Here is a 22,887-nt window from a genome sequence, read left to right as displayed (position 1 = left end):
TTGCATATTTTGCTACAAAAAACGAATATGTAGAATTCAGTAGATTTTACATTAGCGCATTTTTCATGAAACCACTTCTTAAAATTGATTGGCCTTTCTCATATCTTAGGATAACTATGTTCCATCATTCTTTATGATGCCATTCCTAAACGGAATCACGTTTATCGAAGGGTGACTATTTAGATAATCAAAGTTTCGACTTAATAAACACAGTTGGAATAATTGTACCGAGACGAACTACCCGATTACGTGGTAGGACAATATTGCCGACCTGGAGTTGTTTTCACTTTTATAATTTTTAAAATGTCCGTTATGCAAAAAGTAATGCATGTATTTGCATGAAAATTGAATATAACTATTTAACAATTATTAATGACAATTTTTTAACACACCCTACATGGGGTAACCGGTTGTAAACGATGCGGCAAAATTAGTAACGCGTTAGCAAACTCATATAATATACCTTTGACTTTAGTATTCACCGGTGCTGCCACCAAATAGGTATAAAGAAATGTTGCAAGTTGATAATTTCTCAGTTATATGGCAGTTTCTTAGGGTATGTTCTTAAATATCGTAGTGGTACAATTTGACCGACGGCACATCCCCTGCTTTACCCTACATATCGATGCAACGAAGCTCTCTCCAACGTAACTCAAGATTAATCGGGCCCCGAGATTAGCACCTCGACTCGCAGGTCGGATTGCCTCGGAACTAAATCGGGGGCTAATTCTCCCCGAATAACCCCAGTCGTTCTTTAAGACCCTGAGATATCTTTTCCGACGAGATTCGAATTTCTGGTAGGCCCGGACCCGCCCTCGGCCGGGTAATTCGCGTGACACTAGCAGCCCTCTCCTCCACCCGAACCCCCGTGAGACGAAGAGTCGGATAATCCCGCGAAACTCGAGCGACAACCCCCGTCCGATCTGTCGAACCCCGATGCCGCTCGTGCCGCGATGCTCTCTCCCGAAGTTTCATTACCTCCGAAAACATTTGTCCAGCCTCTACGTTGACCTTGCGGGGAGCTAATTTCGGGTCTATCGCATGCACTTCCGCGAAGTATGCATTTGAGCTTAAACCTGACACGCAATCCGGGTAGTTCTTCCAAAATTGTAGGGACGAAGAAGTGACATCAAAATGTCACTCGGGGAGCTGTGACCGATGTTGGCTCTATTAGCTATACCGTGGTGTTTCCAAAATTTCTAAATGTATATACAGTAGGCACCCCACATCGGAAATATGAAATGAAACCTATTGGAGAATTTAGTGCTTTTTTACTGCTATTTCAGTGCTCCACCCCTTATAACGAAAATCGGTGGTGGTTCTGAGTAAACGTTCACTCAGCACCCCCACAGTGCATACTACGTTAAGGGAAAGATTCGAAAAAGGAGTATGCAGAATTTTTGTGCTATTTAAGTGCTTTAGGAATACCCAAGAGACAGATCCGAAATATCACCCCCTTCACCCTAAAACTACCCCCGATCGTATAGGCACCAATATAGAAAAGGTAGAAATAATAAAACATTTTGTACGTTATTCTCTCGCATAATTTTGATGTTATTCAAGTACTTTAAGGATATCGTGGGTATCCACAGAGCATATAAATGGCACCAAAATAATGCGAAAAGCGAACGTGCAAATTTTGATATTTCTACCTCTTCTGTCTTGGAGCCTATATTTTGCCAATCTCAGGACAATTCGTATTGTTAGGTGCTCACGAACCACGTGTTAGTCTCAGGCAGTTCGGTGCAATACCTTTATACAAAAATTATCTTATTAAAAAAATTAGATAATGGTCGAAAATGGTCTTATTCAAAAAATTGTTAATCGAATTGAAATATGTTATCTGGATGTCATTCTGGGTTTGGTTTAGGCTAAATCAAAAGATTTTTGTTTAATCTATATCTGCCAATCTCTGGACAATTCTTATTGTTAGGTGCTCACGAACCACGTGCTAGTCTCGGGCAGTTCGGTGCAATACCTTTATACAAAAATTGTCTTATTCAAATTGACTAGCTTGAGGTGAGTTTTATTTCGCTTTAAGACTCATTTATTCCGTCATTTACCCAATGGAAATACATTATTGTTAAAACATTTACACTACATTTGAATTAAGCGTAGATATATATTATTATCAACTGTGCTCTGACGAATAAGCTAGTTCGGCCGAATTTTTGAATGAAATCTAATTAATAGAGAAACAGGGTAAGGGTACTGGATTGCCTCTTTAGAAGATTACAAGGGAAAAAGTAGTGGTGAACTTCTGAAAGCGCTACCTATTTAAAGTATTTACTCCCAGCTCCAATCACCTGTCTGTTCATTGATAACTTTCGAAATAGGCATAAATTGCTCCATGCGTTGAGAAGATAAAAAAAAATGTATTGTAATGCTTACTTCATTATTGAAATATCACTACAGACAATTCTTACACTGTTTTGCAGAGTTATATAGGTCCGTTTACACGTTGTACTTACTTTTGGAAGACTTCGTCCCAAATACGATACAAGTCAGCTACATCATCCTTTAGAGTGGAAACTGTTGCTGACTCGGATACGGTGGAGTCCACAATCAACCGATGCGCCGATACGTTCAACGCGAGCATAGCCGTCTTACGATCCCTCAAGGTGGTCAGTTCGTTCTGAAAGAAAACAAAAATCATGAATGAAAAACCGATCCTTACTATCTTCCCATCTCTCGAGAAGACTGCCACTTGCCAAAAATCACAAAAGATGTAGAAAAAGGAACGTACTCTTAAAAGGATATGAAAGAGTCAGCCTATAATATATCTGACAAGTCAAATCGTTGGCGAAAGTATTCTCCGAATTGGGTGTACCAATTCGTTTCACATTTTTCCATGTGAATATGAAGGCCCTGAAACTCACGCCATTTCATTTTTCATAAAAAATGTATTTATTTATCATGGACTAGAATCAACATGACGTCGTACGTGCACGTTTTCGATGTTTTACGCTTCTTGGAGGCTTAGAATCGAAAATGACGAGTTTCAGGACCTAGCTCGAACAATTTAGAATACCACAGAAATGGAATATTACAGAATTAGACGGAGAAACATGAAAATACTTTTCACCAACAATTGCAAGAGAATGTTGACTTGTCTCGGGTCTAACGCGTGTTTTTGGAGCATAAATTTAGTTGCAGCTAAACGTCACAGATGGCGACATTGGTCTTAAACAGTCGTTAGAATAATGAATTCACGGGATTTCAACAGTTTTACATCGACCTCTTCATCATTGCGTTATCGAAATGTCATATGGAACGCATCAGTTCGAATAATTCTCAACGTAGACTGTAAAAGACTTCAATGAAAATATAAATGCCGGTAACGTGACGCGCCGGTTTGTGTTACCACATGAGTATTCAAAACTACGTTTTCCCACCAAAAAGGGTATAGATGAATTTTAATTTGCCAACCTCGATTAAATTTCTCAGCGCCTTCCATATCATTTTACGTACTTAACAGATGTGAATTTATCATTCCACTCGATAGCAAATTTTAATTTGTGAACAATTTATTAAACTTACATCTCTAAGGAAACATATTATATGTAGGATTAATTTTCGAGCAGTCGGTAATTCAATTACACCTGGATGTTCTCCTCAATTTAAAAAGTCAGAAATCAGTTACAGTGCCGGCGTTGTTGAAGTACGCGGTAAATTAATTTCCTAAAAATCAAACTTCCTACGAGGGGTAAATTAATTTTCGAAAAACGAGGCGGTAAATTAATTTTCTAAAAATCAAACTTCCTACGAGGGGAAAGGACCCGAGATCAAGGGAGCGTGCCGACCTGCCCCAGTCTCCCCCACATCGACCGACCATAGAAAAGTCTTAAGGAATTCGCAGGGACAGTGGTACAGAGGTCGAGGATCGTGCCCGTGTTCCTGGGAGGCCCGAGCATGCCCAACATAAAACTCGAGTCATTGATATTCCGTGCGCACTGCAAAGACAGCAGCAGCCACCCCTCGGCGACGCGCATTCCGATCTAATTCAATTTCCAATCAACAGCCAATCAATTGATTCGAATTCGGTATACAGAGTGGTTGCCGCGAGTCCGAGACCTGCATGTCTATGAGGTGTTCGCCCCTGAGCACGTACTTGCTAAAAACCAGGAATTAGCTTCTTTTGCACCCCTCAATTTCGATGTACTATACGACCGGAAAAAAATTCCAATCCTTGGCGTTTACTCTTATCAGAACTATTGTCCCTAATAATTTATTTAACAACAAGATAGTAATAGTTTTATCACAAAACAAAAATAGGAATTGAAACCTAAACCCCCGATATTTGGTCTTGACCTGGAGCCAGGAACACGATTCTTGACACTGAAAGTGATATGAAAGAGTCAGCTTATATTAATATATATTATAACGATTGCAAGAGAATGCTGGATTGTCTCGGGTCTAACACGTGTCTAGAGAAAAAAATTAGTTGCAGCTAAGCGTCACAAGATGGCGACGTTGGTCCTAAACAGTCGTTAGAATAATAAATTCACAGGATTTCGCCAGTTTTACATCGATTTCTTTATCATTACTTTACTGAAATGACATATGGAACGCTTTAATTCGCATAATTATCAGCGTAGACTGTAAAAGACTTCAACAAAAATATAAATGCCGGGAACGTGACGCATCAACTTATGTTACCACTTGAGTATTCAAAATGACGTTACCACCAAAAAGGGTATAGATGAATTTTAATTTCTCGATCTCGATTAAATTCCTCAGCGTCTTTCATGTCATCTTAATCTACCAAGGTGCGGGTGTCTGATTCTGAAGAAGTAAAATGAAATAAGAAAATAGAGATTGAAAGATAGCAACTGAGTAGGGTGCTCAAGGTCTAGGAGCCCGGCTTCGACAAGGTGCGCGCAGACACGTGCAAAATAGAATCACGTTCCACCGCGAATTGGAATCGGTGCAAACCGCAGTCTCCTGCATAATGCAGCCTCGGCGGCAAGTTCGGCAAGTAAATGTCGGACGTTAATGCATTCTTCAGGACAGACACCGAGCGTGCGTGTCTTCACTGCGAAGCTAACGATTACGTTAAGAATACCCCATGTCGGGCTTTACATCTCTATAAAAGTACTCGAGACCCTATAGACTTTTATGTGAAGACGTTGACCTATCTTTAGAATTTCAACAATTGCCCCTAATTGTATACGATTACATTTCGTGACCAATAAATGGATAAAATACCATTTCCCTGACCAATAATGTTATATTCTGGTTAAACCATTTTTTTACAATTAATTTATATCGCTCTGCTCATATTCTACAATGATAAAGCCTATAACCTTCCTTCCTAGTATCGCAAAAAATTGACCCCTCCATTGAAGAACGACATCTGAAGCTGATTTTGTTATACCATTAAAATTCATTACAAATTCTAAGGTCCACAGTTACGCAGATATGAGTAAAGAACTAAAATGGGTTTGTCTTCGATATGTCGCAGTTAGTATCTTCTGATCCGACTCGTCAGAAGTATGGATAAAGGGATCAATCAAGGTGCGAGGGGTGCACTTTAATGCGTTCTTCTGATAAATTTGGAAAAGTGCGTTTGATCTTCGCTGCAAAGTTAGAAGTGGAGCCGAGGGTGGTATGCTGGAAAGGAAAAGGTTTCACGTTTTTCGAGGTTTCGGGTGCAGAGCTCAGTGGGTTGACTAGGTTGGTATTCGCTTCCATGTTGCGATTCCGAGCACGTTGCCGACAGACAACACGACTACGCTTTTACGATTCTCCCTCTTTTTCGCCCTATCTGTACGCGCTCTCCTCCTCTCCACCCTCCCTTTCTGCTTCACTTTCATCTACGAAGTCTCCCCTAGCTTCGATCGCGAAAATGGCATTCACACTTGGCGCCACTTTCTTGCAAATAAACATTTTTCGAGGAATTTCTGTCGTTTTCCCGTGGGATATTCTGAATATAGATCAGTACAGGGCAAAATATTTAAGCTATAGAGTTCGAGGATAGATTGCTTATCAACGTTGACATTAATCTGTTTGCAACAAGAATTAAATACTATTCTCTATATCGTTTAAGCAAATTGAAATAACATTCATTATTTGTTTATCTACTCACGTCTCCCCTAGCTTCGATCGCGAATATGGCATTCACACTTGGCGCCACTTTCTTGCAAATAAACATTTTTCGAGGAATTTCTGTCGTTTTCCCGTGGGATATTCTGAATATAAATCAGTACAGGGCAAAATATTTAAGCTATAGAGTTCAAGGATAGATTGCTTATCAACGTTGACATTAATCTGTTTACAACAAGAATTAAATACTATTCTCTATATCGTTTAAGCAAATTGAGATAACATTCATTATTCGTTTACCTACTCACGTTTCGGGATGACTGAATAGTGCCGAACTTTGCATATTAATAGATATTATGACGCAGGTACACCTAACGGAGTACATTCTCTATTCGCATTGGAGAGAAAGTCCTTTTAGCTCTCTTACTATTATCATTGACGGGAAGAAAAATAACCACCGCAAGGAGCTGTCAAATTATAGTCCTACGAGTCAGGAATATTTCGATCATCATAAGATGATGCAGATTTCACCTTTCTAAAGATATTCCAGCTCGCGAGGTTTACGGAAAAGGAACCTTCATTTGGTGGTTAAAAGACTTCCATCACCTTCACTGACGGCTTATGTCTGACCAAATGAAATCTCTCAGTAGAAGTGAAATCTATTTAGGTTCAACGGAACTAGTCATATTTTCTAGAATAACGTGACTCGCCGGACGAGAAGCAGTTCTCTTCGTTAAATTTACCCTCCACGTCATAAAAGTATCGCACTCAAAAGTGGAGATGGTAATAATAAAAATATTTTAATATTGCCTATTCTTAATTAAAATATTGTTATGCAATGCCGGCTGTAGTTTTACCGACGACGGAAATAAGTAGAAATTGCAGAAAGTGAGATCTAGACATTAGTTTTTTTACTTACCGTAACCTGATGAATGCGCTCATCTAGAAGGTGCTGTTGTTCCAGAACGATTTCGTAAGAAACAAGTCTGTCATGTACTGCTCGTAACTCGAGGCACATTTTAGCCATGTCTCGATGAAGATCGTTTGCCAGCCGCACTTCCTCCGTTCGAGTAGATAACGTTTCCCATTTTTTAATGAGCTCTACAACAAAATAAATGATTCCACTTAGTCCACAGAGAATTAGAAATTATTCCTAATTTTCTATACGTAGAAACGAATTATACGCGGTAATGACTAAAACCAAACTAATCAGGAAACTCGGTAGAGTTTCGCGGCAAATACATTTAAAAGTATGCGCGAACGGCACCGAATACTTAACGCCAAAGTTCGACACTTCAATTAGACAAGTATTTATTTCCCAAAAAAGATATTACTTACCATGAATTTGCTTCACATTTTTTCCAAGTGGGAAAGCGTGATCTGTAGCTGCCAAAACTGCATTCAAACACCTGATATTCTCTTTGCACGCAGACTCCACCTCGATCTAAACAGAAATGGTTTCCGAAGTCCATTTAAAAATTATGTAAATCGCCGATCAATTAAAATGAATACCTTATATATTAATTCTGGAGAGAGTTTAAAAAATCATCACATTTCAAAGGAATACTTTTATGAAGGAGGTACTTAATGACGTGCATGGGCGACTATATGCTAAAAAATAGAGAGTATGATCGAGGACAGAGTAAAAGCAATCATGAAAGCAAGATACGAATAAGAGTTACAGAGTGTATCTAGGTCAAAGAAGGCCAGTAGATTGGTCGGGATAATGTTTGAAATCGCGCCTTTCTATTTCAGAGATTTGCTGATCGCAACACGTGTTTGCTCGCAAGTCATACATGAGATGAGTGCTTACCCAATTACCCGAAGGCGGTGCTCCATTTGCCCTTAGGATGATATTTTCTGACATCAAGAGCTGGGAATGAGACTTCTCTAGCAAATTACAAATGTAATCGGCGTCGCTGTCACTGTCACTGTCTTCGGTCGATTCAGTTAAAATCTAAAGAAATAATTACCATTCATAAGCATGTTTATCTCCGGATAAGTCTCGCAATAAATCTTAAATAATTACAAAAAAAAGCCATTAAGTTTATCCATGAAGCTCACAAAGTAAAATTGTACGCGCCAAACGTTGGCACTTATTTTATTTAAAAGATTATTTTTCGCTAAAATTCAAATAATGCACTTTGAGATAAGGGATGTTATATACTTACATGATGAATACGACGTCTAGGCATCGGCGGTGAATTACCATGAACAGCGCTCATGCTGGACGCGCAATCCGACTGACTGTCCAGAAAGTTTCTGTAGTCGTCTCCGAAATCCAGCAACTTACTAGCTGCTTCGAGATCAGGTACTTCGCTATACGGCTCACTCATGTACTTCTCCTGAAAACATAAGGCCTTTTCTTCGCTTCACAATTATCTTCGTCCTTTAAAAGCTAAAAAATCTCTAAAACTAAAAAAACCCTTCTACGAGTCTCTTCAAATAAAGTGTTCTGCACACTTTTATAACAGAAAGTACAGAAATCCTAAAGTAGATCCTCAAGTCGAAGCATCTTAATGAAGAAAATGAGGGAAAAGGATAAGTGCCAATGAAATGATAAAGTTACTAGAATAAGTTACCGCTAATACCTTATTACGAATCCTTAATTTATCAAGGACGCATCTACCCCTCACGTTTAAGATGATACGAAAGAGTCAGCCTATATATATCTGATAAGTCAAATTGTTGAGGATAGTGTTCTTCGAACTGGGTGTACCGGTTCGTTTCAAATTTTATTACGTGAATATGGAGGCCCTAAGAGTCGGTCCTGAAACTCATGAAATTTTATTTTTCATCCAAAATGAATTTATTTATCATGGACCAGGACCAACATGGCGTGGCCCAAGCAAATTTTCGATGTTTCACGCTTCTTGGAGGCTTAGAATCGAAAATGAAGAGTTTCAGGACCTAGCTCGAACAATTTAGAATACCATAGAAATGGAATGTTACGCGTGTTTTTAGAGCATAAATTTAGTTGCAGCCAAACGTCACAGATGGCGACGTTGGTACTAAACAGTCGTTAGAATAATGAATTCATGGGATTTCGACAGTTTTACATCGATCTCTTCGTCATTAGATTACCGAAATGACATCTGGAACGCTTCAATTCGTACAATTCTCAATGTAGACTGTAATTAATATTCAAAGTAACGTTACCACGAAAAAGGGTACAGATGAATTATAATATATCAGCCTGGATTAAATTTCTCAGCGCCTTCCGTATAATCTTAACTCTCAAAAAACACGTTCACAGCATAAGGAGTCAAGATCGCCAACTCACGAGAGACAGCATTTGCTTTCCTCGACACTCCGGATAGTACTCATTTTTTCATCCTTTTACCCAGGAGCGTGACAAGTCTAACGTTCTGCTCGGCACGCAACTTAGAATACATACGGAACATGCGATTAAACCATCCGTTACCTGGTAATTATCCCACGCTTGTTCCGAGAACGAATTGTTCCCAAGGCTGTTCTTCTCCACGTCGCTGTCCGCGTTCGATTGTCCCTCCAACAAAGGATTGTTTTGGTAGGCAGGATAATCCGCGGAATCGACACGCTCTTCCTCGGAGGTAGAGGCGTCCCATTTGCAGCGAGAGGAACGAGAGAACGGCGCGCTCCCACCTACGGTGCTTTTTTCCATGAAGAGTTGCTGGCGGGCCGTGCAGCCCGAGAATGAGCCAGACTTGACAAGAGTGGTTAAATGACTGTGGCACTCCATCGGATTCGCGTGGGCAGCTCGGCTCGTATTGTTTTTGCGCGAGGAGCGTTGGTGGTTCGAGCACCCGTCACTTCCGGCGGAATGGGGATTCGCGTTTGCACCTTCCGAGCTGGACTCGCTCTTGCGATTCTGCAGTCGAGATGAAGCACGGCATTAATCGCGGGACGGGTTAACGAGGCGTGATGTGGAGAACGAGCATCTCAAGGCGATGTGAAAGCGCTACCTCACCGAGAGATTCTGATAAATTGCAATCTAGATTTTTGGTCCCCTTGGATTTTTGGAGTCGTGCGACGGAGATTCGTGGTCGTTGACGTTGCAGGGGATATCAATTTTAACCCACTACAGTTCTTGAGAGAGAAAGACCGGCTACTAAGTACGGAAGGGAACTGCAATTCTCGAAATCGGTCGGTAAAACAGTACTTTCACATCTCGGTGGAGAAAGGCGCCGAGGGGGGTACCAACCAGGTTCTTCTTGCGCGATTTACTCTTCTTCCTGCGGACGGAACTACTCTTGAGTATACTGCCGTCACGACCGACTGCAGCCTCCTCGAGCAACGTTGACGAGGAGTTGTCAAACGGCAAGCAAGACCCTCTGGAAAGAGATTAATAAGGCCGTGAAAACGAGGACAAATTGAGTTCAAATGAAAATACTTCCAAGAAAAACCAACGCATTACGAACAATTTCAAGAATTGTCAAGTCTTAGTTGTAAGAAACAATGATTTCGGAACGAAAATGATCATTAAAGTTTTTATCCGTCCTCGTACGTCACTATTGGTGGTTTAAGACACCTTTTAACTCTAAAAGTGAAGTATGAGGACGAACCTTCATTTTTTTGACGTTACCTGATCGTGAGGTATATGCCACGTTTTCGTTCAGAATTAGAACAGGCAATATATACTTACAAGGAAACACCCAAGTTTCCACTTCCAATTTGATTCGTTTTTAAATATATTACAGAGTACCAAGAAATAAGGGACACGTGTCTTTTTATAGCTGCCTAATTTCATGTTTAGGGGCGGAAACCACTCTTCGACGTTTTAGAATAAGTACTCGAGGTATAGAATTTTCAGCAATACCAGCCCATTAAATTTGAATGGAAAATCAACTACAATTGAAATGGAGTTTCCATTGAAATTTAGTAGGCCGGTTTCATTGGAAATTCTATTTCTCGAGTACTTATCCATAAACGTAGGGTGGTTTCACTTCCTAAATATGAACCTTCGCAGCTATAAAGAAACACGTGTCACTTATTTTTTGGTACTCTGTAAAAAAATTTCAAAACTAATCAAATCTGAGTGAAAACGTGGGTATGTTTCCTCGCTAGCCCCGATGCATCCCCTTTGATGAACCGATAATAAAAGGCTTGACTACTGAATTTACAGTTACTATCCCTTCCAAGCACTATCAGCAAACTGAAACATCGCCCAACGTTCTCGCCTTTAAGTCACAAATCCGGGGGTCTTCAAAAGTTCTATTTTCCGTGGACTTATTTTTAAACCTGGCCAAAGATCAGGACGATAATCCGAAGATATCACATCCTGAAATCAATGCGATATATAATCTTAACATGAACCTGGCACCTGTTTCACCCTACACTTTCCCCAAACATCGAATCTCAATAAGTTGGCAACCAAGAAGATGAGTTTAAAAATACAACTCAAGAAATCATTATAGGTTTGGAAAGTATCTTCTGGTGTTATAAATAGCATATATCTTATTAACAGAATTTCCTTAAACCTAGTCCAAGCCCAACCGCCAAGTATCACTTACGTTGCATCAAGGGACACGGACTTGGTGGGAAGTGTCGCAACCAGCTGATGAAGTGCGCTCTCGGAGATGGAAAACTGCGAAATCGGATCGTTGGTCTCAGCCAAATTGGAATGGTTAGCTAGCTGGGAAATACACGATACGCTCCATGGTCTGGGACCATTCCACTTTCGGTTCGAGCGCATCATTACTTTCGGAGTACTGGTCTCTAGAAGCGGCTGATGCCCGTCTTCGATGGGCGTCTTGTCGGCATCGTCGATCACTTCCTGGGAAATCGACTGCGAGGTGCATCCTAAGGTGCCATCCAATCGACGATACGTCACCACACTGCTGTGCAGATCCTCCGAAGACACCGATTGCTTGTCCACGTCCGATTCACCCGTAGTGTACTCTCCGCTCGCATCGCAGCTGTCCATGGTCTGACGCCAGTTCTGCCGGCAAATAAATTATTTTTAAACGATGCGTTCATTCAACGAACCTGAAAAAAAACACGATCCTCTCTAGCCCCGTCTTCCGCGTGTACAATATTCCTGGAGCGCAAGAAACGACAAAGGAGAACGAGTTATAGAGATATACGTGGACATTGCCAAGATGTACGTTCCTGAGTTTCAAAGTGGGAAGATTCTTTGACGAAAGTCAATGATTTACAAAAAAATATCAGGTTATACTGCTGATTAATAAAACTGCTATTAATTAGTTTATTAATTATATAGCTATTAATATAGCTATTAATTAGATTAATAAAATACTGCTGCTTGATAAAACTTTTGCAGATTAAGTAAAAACAGCAGAGTAATTATTTTTTCTTTGTAATCCCGGTTTTGTTAGAAATATATCCGCTTCTAAAGTGACGAAAGAATTGCTATTATATCGCGAAGGATGTGAATCAACGTCTCGATGGATTTTAATATCTCGAAATCGTGAGCTCGTGACGCCGACGTGTGCCAACAGTCTTTCAGCATGACAGCTTCATAATGAAAGGAACATTCACTCGATTATTTCCTATTTTCTCTGACTTAATCATATGCTATGTCCGCTAATGTTCCATCTGAAAGATACGTCACCAGCGATGCATAAGCTAAACCTTTCACTTATCACGGCTAACCTTCATTTATCTTCATGCGATGGAACCGCGATGACTGTTGAAAGGAGTTCCGACAAGTTTACGTCGCTTCTCTGCATAAACGAGTATTTGCAATTCTACAACCTCCTTTCCTTCAAACTGAAAAACTCCCTGACAATTGTCGACGTCAAATCAAACCCAAACCCCTTGCTCAACTTTCCCAGCATCTAAACAGCATTTAAGAGGTTTAGAATACCTCGAGCCAATCTTTTATATCTACCCAATATATTAGGGGGACCGAAAAGTAATCAAAATATCTTCAATGAGCTCATTCATAGTTAGCATGTGTCGAATTTTGATTAATTTCCGGCCCCCCTAATATTATATTGATAAGAAAAACGATCGGTCAATCCGAGGTCCCATAATCCAATTCGTTACCCAATCTGCAAGCGTGCTCCTGGATTGACCAACCGCATCACTTTTGCCCCTGCTGCACCGGGAAAAAAAGTACCTCTAGAGGCAATCTCACCGCGGCAAAGGAAATAAAAACGTACACGTCGAATCGAAACGCCGAGAGTCAATAAAAATCGACGTGTAAATGCGACTTCGAAAGCCGGTTCTTCGCGGAACGGTGTCACAAAACATCCGAGCGAAGGCACTTCCCGGTATCGAACCGCAATGTCCGCATTCGCGTCGATAGGGAATCAAAGATCGCGTGTCGGCCGCTTAACGAGAACCGTAACATCGGCTTCGGCTAATTACTTAGCAACGTTGACAAGTTCGGAGCCCGGCTTTTCAGCCGGAGGGCTTTCGTTTCGCTGAGTAGCTTACAATATTGTCTGCACCGACGAGCGCGTACTTCTTGCGTAATTGACTCGGTCAAGGACCTCTCTCCTGTCGAGACCAACCCATTCCCTTACAAGGCTGTACTCTTAAAATTAAATTATAAACGAAAAGAAAATACGAAGAGCGCGTGCCGAGCGTTTAACCCGAGACGCAACGCTTTGCTTCGCTACTTGACAAAGACGAGTTTGGGACCCTTCTTAGCCACTTCCCTTAGTCGGGTAACATAATATCGTTCATACGACTACGAGCGTATATACCCCGTGTAATTACTTTGGTCACGGACTTCCTCCTGCTAAGCCGTGCCATACCAAGCTTACGTCATTCTATCTTAATCGAAATTGTTGGAATTATTTAATCCTAACTGACGTACAGATCGGAAGATTCTATGCATCATCAAAATATTAACAAGATTTGATCGTAAAAATCGGCTGAAATAGTACAGTCTTACTTTCTCAAGGAACAAGAGCACGGATTTCGCGGCAATATACATCAGCACCGAAGAAGGAAAAATATAATGCCCTACTTCCACGATTTTCGGTGGTCAACCTTAAAGTCCAATGGCCGCGTTCTCGACTGCACAAATCCATGGTCTTTCGTCCCAGAGTTCTTGCCGTTCGCGTTTTTGCGCAAAGTTAGTGAAAGAAAGATGCCCAGGTGGTCCGTTTCCTAGTTTTCGCCACGGGCAAGACGAGGAGCAAAACCTTACGACTCAGAAGGCGTAAAACGGTGAAGGAGCACACCCGAGCTCGAAGAAAATCAGGGCACGCGAGACCGAAGTGCCCGCGCGGTCCGCTAAGTGGTCGGCAAACCGGTGGCCAAAAAACATAAATCTTAAAGCCCGTCCGCCGAAAATCCCGGAAGTAGGGTATTACGATTATCCCTACCCGGTGTTCATTTAGGAAATGTGGAACGTACATGCTGTCCAGCCGCGAGTACCGTATATCTCTCTCGAGAAAGTCCGTCGCGCAATGGTCGCCCAATACCGAGAACACCGCCCAGAGTCCCTGTACTTAATGTGAACGTTCTCCTGCGCCAGTTTCTTCGGGACAATAAAATAAGCCGAAGACGAAAAGTAACTCCAACGTCGATACCAATCGGTTCGATATCGACGAGCCCATCGCTCTCCTTCGGGATTTCGCTCGCTCCAGCGTAACATTGTCCACGGCGACAATTGTCTACGGCGCATATTCTCGACGTAATTACCTCGGTCACGGACCTCCCCTCATGGGGCCTTGTCGCATTGAGCTTGAGCCATTCCTTTATACGGATGTACTTAGCGCGGTTATTACTGGCCAGTCCTTTCTCTTCGAAGACCAGAGGTGGGAAAGTTCTTGACATTCCTGCAGTACCCTCTTCCCTAACGAGCTTCTCAACCTCTCGGATGAGCTTCTGTATGCTCATCTTGTCGTTCTTCGACTCGTCCTCGCTCTCGACCTCGCAACGCTCCTGCTCGTTCTCTTCCTCGTAGACGCGCCTCGTCGACTCCTTCGGAAGAACCTCGCCCTTCGACCCGTCCTCGCCCTCACCAGCTTGGATCGACGCGAATCTAATTCGCGCGGACCTTTCTGCCTTCGAGTCGCCATCGTTCGCCACATCTTCGGCGGTTTTGACCTCTTCACGAGCTGCCATCTTGTCCGTGGATCGCGCCGTCCTGTAGGACCACTCCTCTTCGGACGAGTCGTCGGCACCGTTGCGAAATTCCTCGGTCACCAGACAACAGTCCGCCTCGGAATCGGTGTCCAAGTGCTTGAAGTAGAAGGTCGCACAGTTCTTTGACTTCCTGTCGGACCTGCAAGTCAATAGAATTTGTTTATCGGGAAGAACTAGACAAAGCTACGAAGATTTGGCCTCCAAAGAGATAAAAGGACCGATTATACGTGGAGGTCACTATACGTTACTTAGAATCTAAGCTGACTTACGGTCCTAGAGGTTCCTGCCTCCTTCGATTTGCATGAAAAAATATATAAATGTACAGATAGTACCTAATTTTATTTCAAGAATTGCCTTGAAGGCACGCATACTTTTCTCGTCTCATTGCGGTATTCTAGAATTTTAAGACAATGACCCTACATGTTGAAGGATGCGGCGTCCTTATCGATGCGACGGCGTTTCGGGTTCTGATCGCCCTTGGCGGAAAACCCATTGGAGATGCTAATTTCGATGGGTCGTCCTGAGTTGATCTCGTCGTGGACGCAGTCCAGCAAAGTCGAGGTCGCGATGGGCACGATAACCGGCAGTGGCGGCATTTCGCGGCGTTTCTCGTCGTTCGTTGCACCGTCCACCACGTCGCCCGTTTCCTCCTGACCCCGCCCTTCGGTTGAGCAACCACCGCTGACTTTTTCAGTTTTCCTCGAATCCTCGGGAGCGCTCGTATCCATCACAGAAAACTGAGACAGCTCATCCTGCAGGAAAAAAGAATACATTCTTATAAAACGTTCACGATCCTCGTGATTCACTCTACTTCAATGATAAACAGATTATACGAATAGGTCTAAACAGCTTACTTAGCAAACAAACTGAATAAATGTGTTTGCATGCAGATGCTTCGTTCCTTCTCTATCTGCTGTGGGAACTTTTCGATGGGCATTGATAGATAATCGCTATTATCAACTGTCCCCCGATTAAGAGCAGAAAGCTGCCTCTTCGATGTTATTAAACATTCCCCTCTTATTTTACACGTTTAAGGTGAAGTGAAAGATGTCGAGGAACTTGATCGACGTCGATAAAGATTTTTCTAAATGCCTACGTTGCCGACGTTCGTTTTTATATTGACAGCTGTGTGGAATTATATTGGGTATTGCACTAAATGGCATACTCCACCTGTCGTTTTCGTACAATAATTATAAAGAAATCGAAGTAAAACTTCAGAAATCCTCTGGTTTCATGATTTCTGGGGCCCTAATTGACTGCAGAGGGACCCCCTGCGCCATCTGTGATTTCCAGGTGAATTAAATTTTCACTCCGAGACTTCGTATTTCCATCGTTTTAGCATAGACGCGCATAAAACACTTTTTTTGCCTTTATCCCGTCCAAATGCGAGTTTATCGATTACCAGAGGGTTCTAAATTGTCGTAAAATTGTCCTGACCCTTTCGTTTCTCATATCAGAGCCTTCGATAATTGTATATTGATCGAAATATGAGAACTCGAGGCCATTTTGATTTTTGTCTGGGCTGAGTTAAAAAATTAAAAAAAAATCGAAATTTTGAATGTGTCAGGACAATTCTTAGATGATCAGGAGTGATGTGTCAAAGTTTCGGACAGTTTGGTCTAATACCTTTAAAAAAAAGTGTTGTATTATAATCGATTGATTTGAAGGGGGTTTCACTTCACCTTAATTATTATTTGATTAATTGACTAACTCATATGCCGATAATAATATAATGTCATTCGTTGGACTGTGGCGAGTTAGGGATCACTGGGATCGAAACGAGAGGCTACCTCGAAATACAATCCATCGTCGCTGAACCTGTTGTCGTTCGACACGTCGCTGTCGAAGTGATCATCTCTCGAGCTGGCTGAATCGTAATCCTGTCGTCTGGAAGCTCTGGGCCGTTTCGGGCGAGTTGTCCGCATAGAATGACCAGATTGGTCGGAGGAACTTCTGCCATGCTCCCGTGATTTCCTGCGACTGAGTCGAGGCTGTTTCGTGACTGGCTCTTCCTCGCTGTCGCTGCTGTACCGACTAGACCCTAGGCTCTGGAACATAAGTAAGGGGGGCCCGTGTTATCTACCCGAGATTATTCGATTCAATATATATTACCGGCGCTTTCACCTTGGCGAATCGCCCCGATAAGAAGGAATCGATATCTAGAGACAAATTTGCTTCGCAGCGGGTGTACACGTAGTAGGTCATTGCACGTACAATTACCAACACTTGTCGTGCACGAATTCGGATTTTGCAAATTGAAGAAAATATTCAGAAAGGTACAAAGGCAAAATTATCGGAGGTCCACGGACAGCCCTATTCCAGGGATCATGGGCGAGAATACGTGATCATTGTTTAGAAGACGTGATCATTGCCTAAGCAACTGATACTAAGATGATGCTAAACCAAGACTCTCTCTCTACGAACAGTGGACAGGAACAGCACTTGATCGAGAACCATAGAAACGAACAGTTGAACCCATTTCAATATGTTTCCTTGAGGCTTACGCATATAATTTTAAACAATAAGCCAATTAATTATCTGTGAATCTACGGGAAATGTAGACTTGTTAATAGTAGATTCGTCTCACTAATTTTACCTCCTACAGAATTGAAGAAAATATTCACAAAGGGACAAAGGCAAAATTATCGGAGGTCCATGGTCGGCCCTATTTCAGAGATCACGGGCGAGAAGACGTGATTGTTGCCTAAACAACCGATAAGGCTAAACTAAGGCTGTCTCTTCGAACAGTGGACAGAAAGGACACTTAATCCGGAACCACAGAAACGAGCAGTTGGATCTATTCAATACTTTTCCTTGAGGCATACGGATATCGTTTTTAAGGTGATATGAAAGGGTCATACTATATACATCAAACGTGAAAATATTTATAAAAAAGTTTTCTCCAAAGTGGGTGCATCAAATGATTTGAAACTTTGCCACATGATTATGGAAGCCCTAGGGAAGGACGCGATGCTCGTGAAATTTCATTTTTTACAAAAAAAAAAGGGGCAAAAAAATGCGATTTTGGTTCTAGGGTAGGCTAAATAATAAAAAATGTTTTCTAACAAATATAATTTCACGAGCATCACGTTCTTCCTTTGGGCCGCCATAATCACGTGTTGAAGTTTTAAATTATTTGGTGCACCCGGTTTGGAGAAAAGTTTAATAAATATTTTGACGTTTTGATATATCGAATGATCCTCTCATATCACCTTAATGTAATAGAAAACTGACTTTTACAAATTGCATTTATAAGTATTACATTATTGTTATTATTTGACAGAAAATGTTACTGCATTTACATAATAAAAATAATTGTTTCGTCGGCTTACTTGGTTTCCGTGATCTGATATTGTAAATGCCATACACCAGCCACCATGATTGTTCGGACGATAAAGTGTAAAGTATGATAAAAATCATACCGTATGAAGAGATATGGTAGAAATACGAGTTCCGGTAATACCTTCTGTGCGCCTAGGGTATATTTGAATAAGGATTCGGTCTACGAATCTGACGAATTTATTGCGGCAATAACGTATCCAACGGGAAAAGAGAATTTATAAGAAGTTTCATTTCCCGACAGTAGCTCGCGGAAATCATTGCACGTGTAATGATACCCGCAACCCTAGAGGCGTGTGTAGGGGAGGAACGTTTTTCAAAACAAGTCTACGTCCCCGGTTCCGGTTTAAATTATCATTAGATTACGGTTCCAGTTACTGGTTTCGGTGCACGGAAGATTAAAGGGATAGATAATGAAATAACAGCCACAGAAAAATGTACAGACGTGCCTGTTATGACCGGCGACCGCAGACCCATTATAACCTTCTGCGGCAAGAAATAACGCACCGAGATTGCAAAATGGTACACTTACAACATCCATACTAATTGTTCCAGTAACAGCTCATTTCGCGTTATTAGAAGCGACAATGCGCAACGAGAACGCCGTTACTTACTTCTCAAATTGACACATGACTAAGACCCATCTATTGTTTCCTGGTTTACCTGGAAGTAATTCGTACGTTTCCTCAAGTGGACACGTTACATGAACACGCTCGCTGTCAATGGCGGAACAATATCCATTTCTGACAATGAGTAACTGGACTTCTTCAAGGTGATACGAAAGAGACAGCCTATATATATCTGAGAAGTCAAATCGTTGGTGAAAGTATTCTCCAAATTTTACCACGCGAACATGGAGACCCTAAAGTAGGTCCTGAAACTCACGGAGTTTCATTTTTTATAAAAAAATTTATTTATTTATCATGGACTAGAACTAATACGGCGTGGCCCGTGAACGTTTCCGATGTTTTACGTTTTTTCGAGGCTCACAATCAAAAATGAAGAGTTTCAAGACCTAGCTCGAACAATTAATTTATTTATCACGGACTAGAACTAACACAAATTTTACCTCGCGAACATGGAGGCCTTAAAGTAGGTCCTGAAACTCACGGAGTTTCATTTTTTATAAAAAAATTTATTTATTTATCATGGACTAGAACTAATACGGCGTGGCCCGTGAACGTTTCCGATGTTTTACGTTTTTTCGAGGCTCACAATCGAAAATGAAGAGTTTCAAGACCTAGCTCGAACAATTAATTTATTTATCATGGACTAGAACTAACACAAATTTTACCTCGCGAACATGGAGGCCTTAAAGTAGGTCCTGAAACTCACGGAGTTTCATTTTTTATAAACAATGTATTTATTTATCATGGACTAGAACTAACACGGCGTGGCCCGTGAACGTTTCCGATGTTTTACGTTTCTTGGAGGCTCACAATCGAAAATGAAGAGTTTCAAGATCTAGCTTGAACAATTAATTTATTTATCATGGAGTAGAATTAACACGGCGTGGCCCGTGAACGTTTCCGATGTTTTACGTTTCTTGGAGGCTCACAATCGAAAATGAAGAGTTTCAAGACCTAACTCGGACAATTTAGAATACCGTAGAAATGGAATATTACCGAGTCAGATGGGAAAATATGGAAAATAGTTTCACCAACGATTGCAAGAGAATGCTAGCTTGTCTCGGGGTTAACACGTGTTTCTGAAGCATAAATTTAGTTGCAGCTGAACGTCACAGATGGCGACGTTAGTCCTAAACAGTTGTTAGAATAATGAATTCACGGGATTTTGACAGTTTTACGTCGATCTCTTTATCATTAATTTACCGAAATGACATATGAAACGCTTCATTTCGTATCATTCTTAACGTAGACTGTAAAAGAAATCGACATAAATATAAATGTCGGTAACGTGACGCTCCAACATATGTTCCCACTTGAATATTCAAAACAATGTTACTACCAAAAGGGGTATAGATGAATTTTAATTTATCGACGTCAATTAAATTTCTCAGCGCCTATATCATCTTTAAACGAGTGATCGAAACCTTCGTATACATGCTCATTTATTCATAATTTCATGACTAGTCGCGAAAATAAAATGTTATTTCGTGTGTTTAATTTATCAGACTGGCTGGAGTATTTACGAAAAATTCAATTTTGTTAAAACCAAAAAAAAAAATTGCTTTGCTTTTATGCAAGGAAACGGTTGGGTCTAATCGTTCTCATGTATTGTACCTAGGAAAGATTGCCTTGAAAATTAGTTTCGTGCGTGTGTAACTAGTTCTATAAAATACCGTAGGCACTGCTGTTTTATCCATTTCGTCCCTACCTTATCAACATTTTAGATCTACGTTTGTCGGGTACCCAAAGCGAACAGATGATATCGTTTGACTGCAGTCGTCACCGTAACCAGTTTTTCCAGCAACACAGGATAGGCGATAGCACGGAGAGTCTCGTTATCGTAACCAACGATTACATATCGACTTCAAAAGAGTACGTTTTTAGGAAACACGTATACGCACTTCTTTCCAAGTTCGAAGACCGATAGACTCCGTTGCCGAACATTAACTCTTATCACTCCAACCGGCAGTAATACTGCCAACTTCTTATACTCATCTAATACATCTTGAAGTGATACGGGTTAAGTTACACGGAACAGAGTCATGGATTCGATAGCAATCATTTATAATTTAAAGAGACTTTTCTACACCGTTAGTTGATACCGTTAATTAATACCGCTTTTTCGTTTTAGTTGACTGTACAAAATCTAGGGACTTTTTAACGATTATAACGGAATACTTCTTGTAGTACTGAACGTACACTGGGAGACATCAATGCCCTCCCATCCTGCACAGGCGATGCCGTATCTGCAGGGGAGGCATTTATGTCCGCCATTGTACACTGGGAGACATCAATGCCCTCCCATCCTGCACAGGCGATGCCGTATCTGCAGGGGAGGCACTCATGTCCGCCATTGTAACTTCTGGCGAATCACACGTTGCTCGCCTAATGCTTTTGAACGTGCCATGTGCCCACGAGCTGATAAAACTGTCGATTTCCACTTTACATTAATGAAAACTAGGAGTGGCACTATCGGGGTACCGAATACGGCACTGCGGATATCGTTGCGTTATAAATAATAAAAAATATACGTCACGCCTCAAATTCCGAATTCTTCCCATTGTTACCCAGCGTAAAGGAGCAGCAACGAGAGCAAAGCGTATCTAATTTACAATGGACGGATAATGAACACTTGGTAAGCGGTACCTCTAGACAATTTACATGCAACGCATGTTAAGGTGATATGAAAGGGTCATTCTATATATCAAAACGTCTAATATTTATAAAGCTTTTTGCCAAACTGGGTGCAACGAATCATTTGAAACTTCAGTACGTGATTATAAATGCCCTAAGGAAGAACGCTATGCTCATGAAATTTTAATAATCGTAATCACGTCCTAAAGTTTCAAATAATTCGGTGAACTAAGTTTGGAGAAACGTTTTATAAGTACTTTGATGTTTTATATGATGATGATGATATGAAAGTGTGATTCTACATACATACATACATACATATAATGATACTTTCATATCATCTTAAATAGTTGTCCGTACTTAAAACGAAAAGACGATGCAGGATGAAATAGTTTAGTATACCATTCTCTGTCTCCACGCTTGCCAACATACAAAGTGCGGAGGCATGCTCCGTACTCCATACTTCAATATGAAACAAAAGGTCCGGGCAAATCGAATCAGCGTCGCGGGCCTCGTCGGCAGACCTTTTTGTTCCTGTAAAAAAGGGATCAGCCAGGAGGGTTCTTATCAACCGACGGCTCACCTTGGAGGACTTGCGTGACGCGAGGGTCTCGATGTGACACTGCCATTCCAAGCCGCGCAGGAATAGGAGATGCCAGCGCCTTTCGAGGGACCTGGCCACTCGAACTGCCTGAGACGGAGGTTCCTCCTCCTTTTGTTGGCCGGATATTCTTTCGCTCAATTTAACCACGGAGCTGACGATGCGGCCGTGCGCTTCGATGTCCCTTTGCAGTACCTGAAGCAAAAAGGAAGAGAGCAAATCGGTTAGCCGAGCTTGGAAAAAGATTCGGCAAACCGGTATGCAGTGCAAACGCCGCTGCCGGGTGGTTGCTGTAATCCCTAGAAGACGTAACGAGACTCGGAATGGAATCTCGGTACAAAATTTTCCCAAGATAGGTATCCAGATGGCTGTGTAAAGTAACTTTGGGTAATAAGACCCATATAGAGAGCAAGGCCCATGCTTATATATAGTAAAACATATAGTAAAAGTGCAATGCTTGCGGCTCCCTCTGCCAATTAGTAGGACGAAGAAGTGTCCATTGGGGGTATTGTCGGGGCTGTGGACAGGTCCATGGTAAATCGAGATTGATAAGAAATATTTCCGAGGGAATTTTATCAAATTTCGTTGCAG

General features: G+C 41.4%; 1 protein-coding gene across 1 annotated transcript in view; it reads right to left on the bottom strand.

Annotated features, from left to right (window-relative positions):
• LOC105695869 overlaps positions 1-22,491 on the bottom strand; it is a gene marked incomplete at its 5' end in the record, with an annotated part of 47,099 nt that extends 24,608 nt beyond the window's left edge. The window contains 12 exons of the mRNA XM_023432268.1: positions 2,472-2,635; positions 6,965-7,146; positions 7,384-7,489; positions 7,859-8,002; positions 8,217-8,390; positions 9,470-9,895; positions 10,229-10,358; positions 11,538-11,965; positions 14,647-15,232; positions 15,514-15,845; positions 16,884-17,141; positions 22,279-22,491. Of these exons, the coding sequence (XP_023288036.1) occupies positions 2,472-2,635; positions 6,965-7,146; positions 7,384-7,489; positions 7,859-8,002; positions 8,217-8,390; positions 9,470-9,895; positions 10,229-10,358; positions 11,538-11,965; positions 14,647-15,232; positions 15,514-15,845; positions 16,884-17,141; positions 22,279-22,491 (3,143 nt within the window). The remainder of the gene's footprint in view (positions 1-2,471; positions 2,636-6,964; positions 7,147-7,383; positions 7,490-7,858; positions 8,003-8,216; positions 8,391-9,469; positions 9,896-10,228; positions 10,359-11,537; positions 11,966-14,646; positions 15,233-15,513; positions 15,846-16,883; positions 17,142-22,278) is intronic.
• Positions 22,492-22,887: the final 396 nt, after the last annotated feature.

This window comes from Orussus abietinus, unplaced genomic scaffold (assembly GCF_000612105.2).
Source record: "Orussus abietinus isolate OABI.00-Male unplaced genomic scaffold, Oabi_2.0 scaffold253, whole genome shotgun sequence".
Lineage (NCBI taxonomy): Eukaryota > Metazoa > Arthropoda > Insecta > Hymenoptera > Orussidae > Orussus > Orussus abietinus.
The sequence above is the reverse complement of the archived record's forward strand: the minus strand, read 5'-3'. Positions and strand labels throughout refer to the sequence as shown.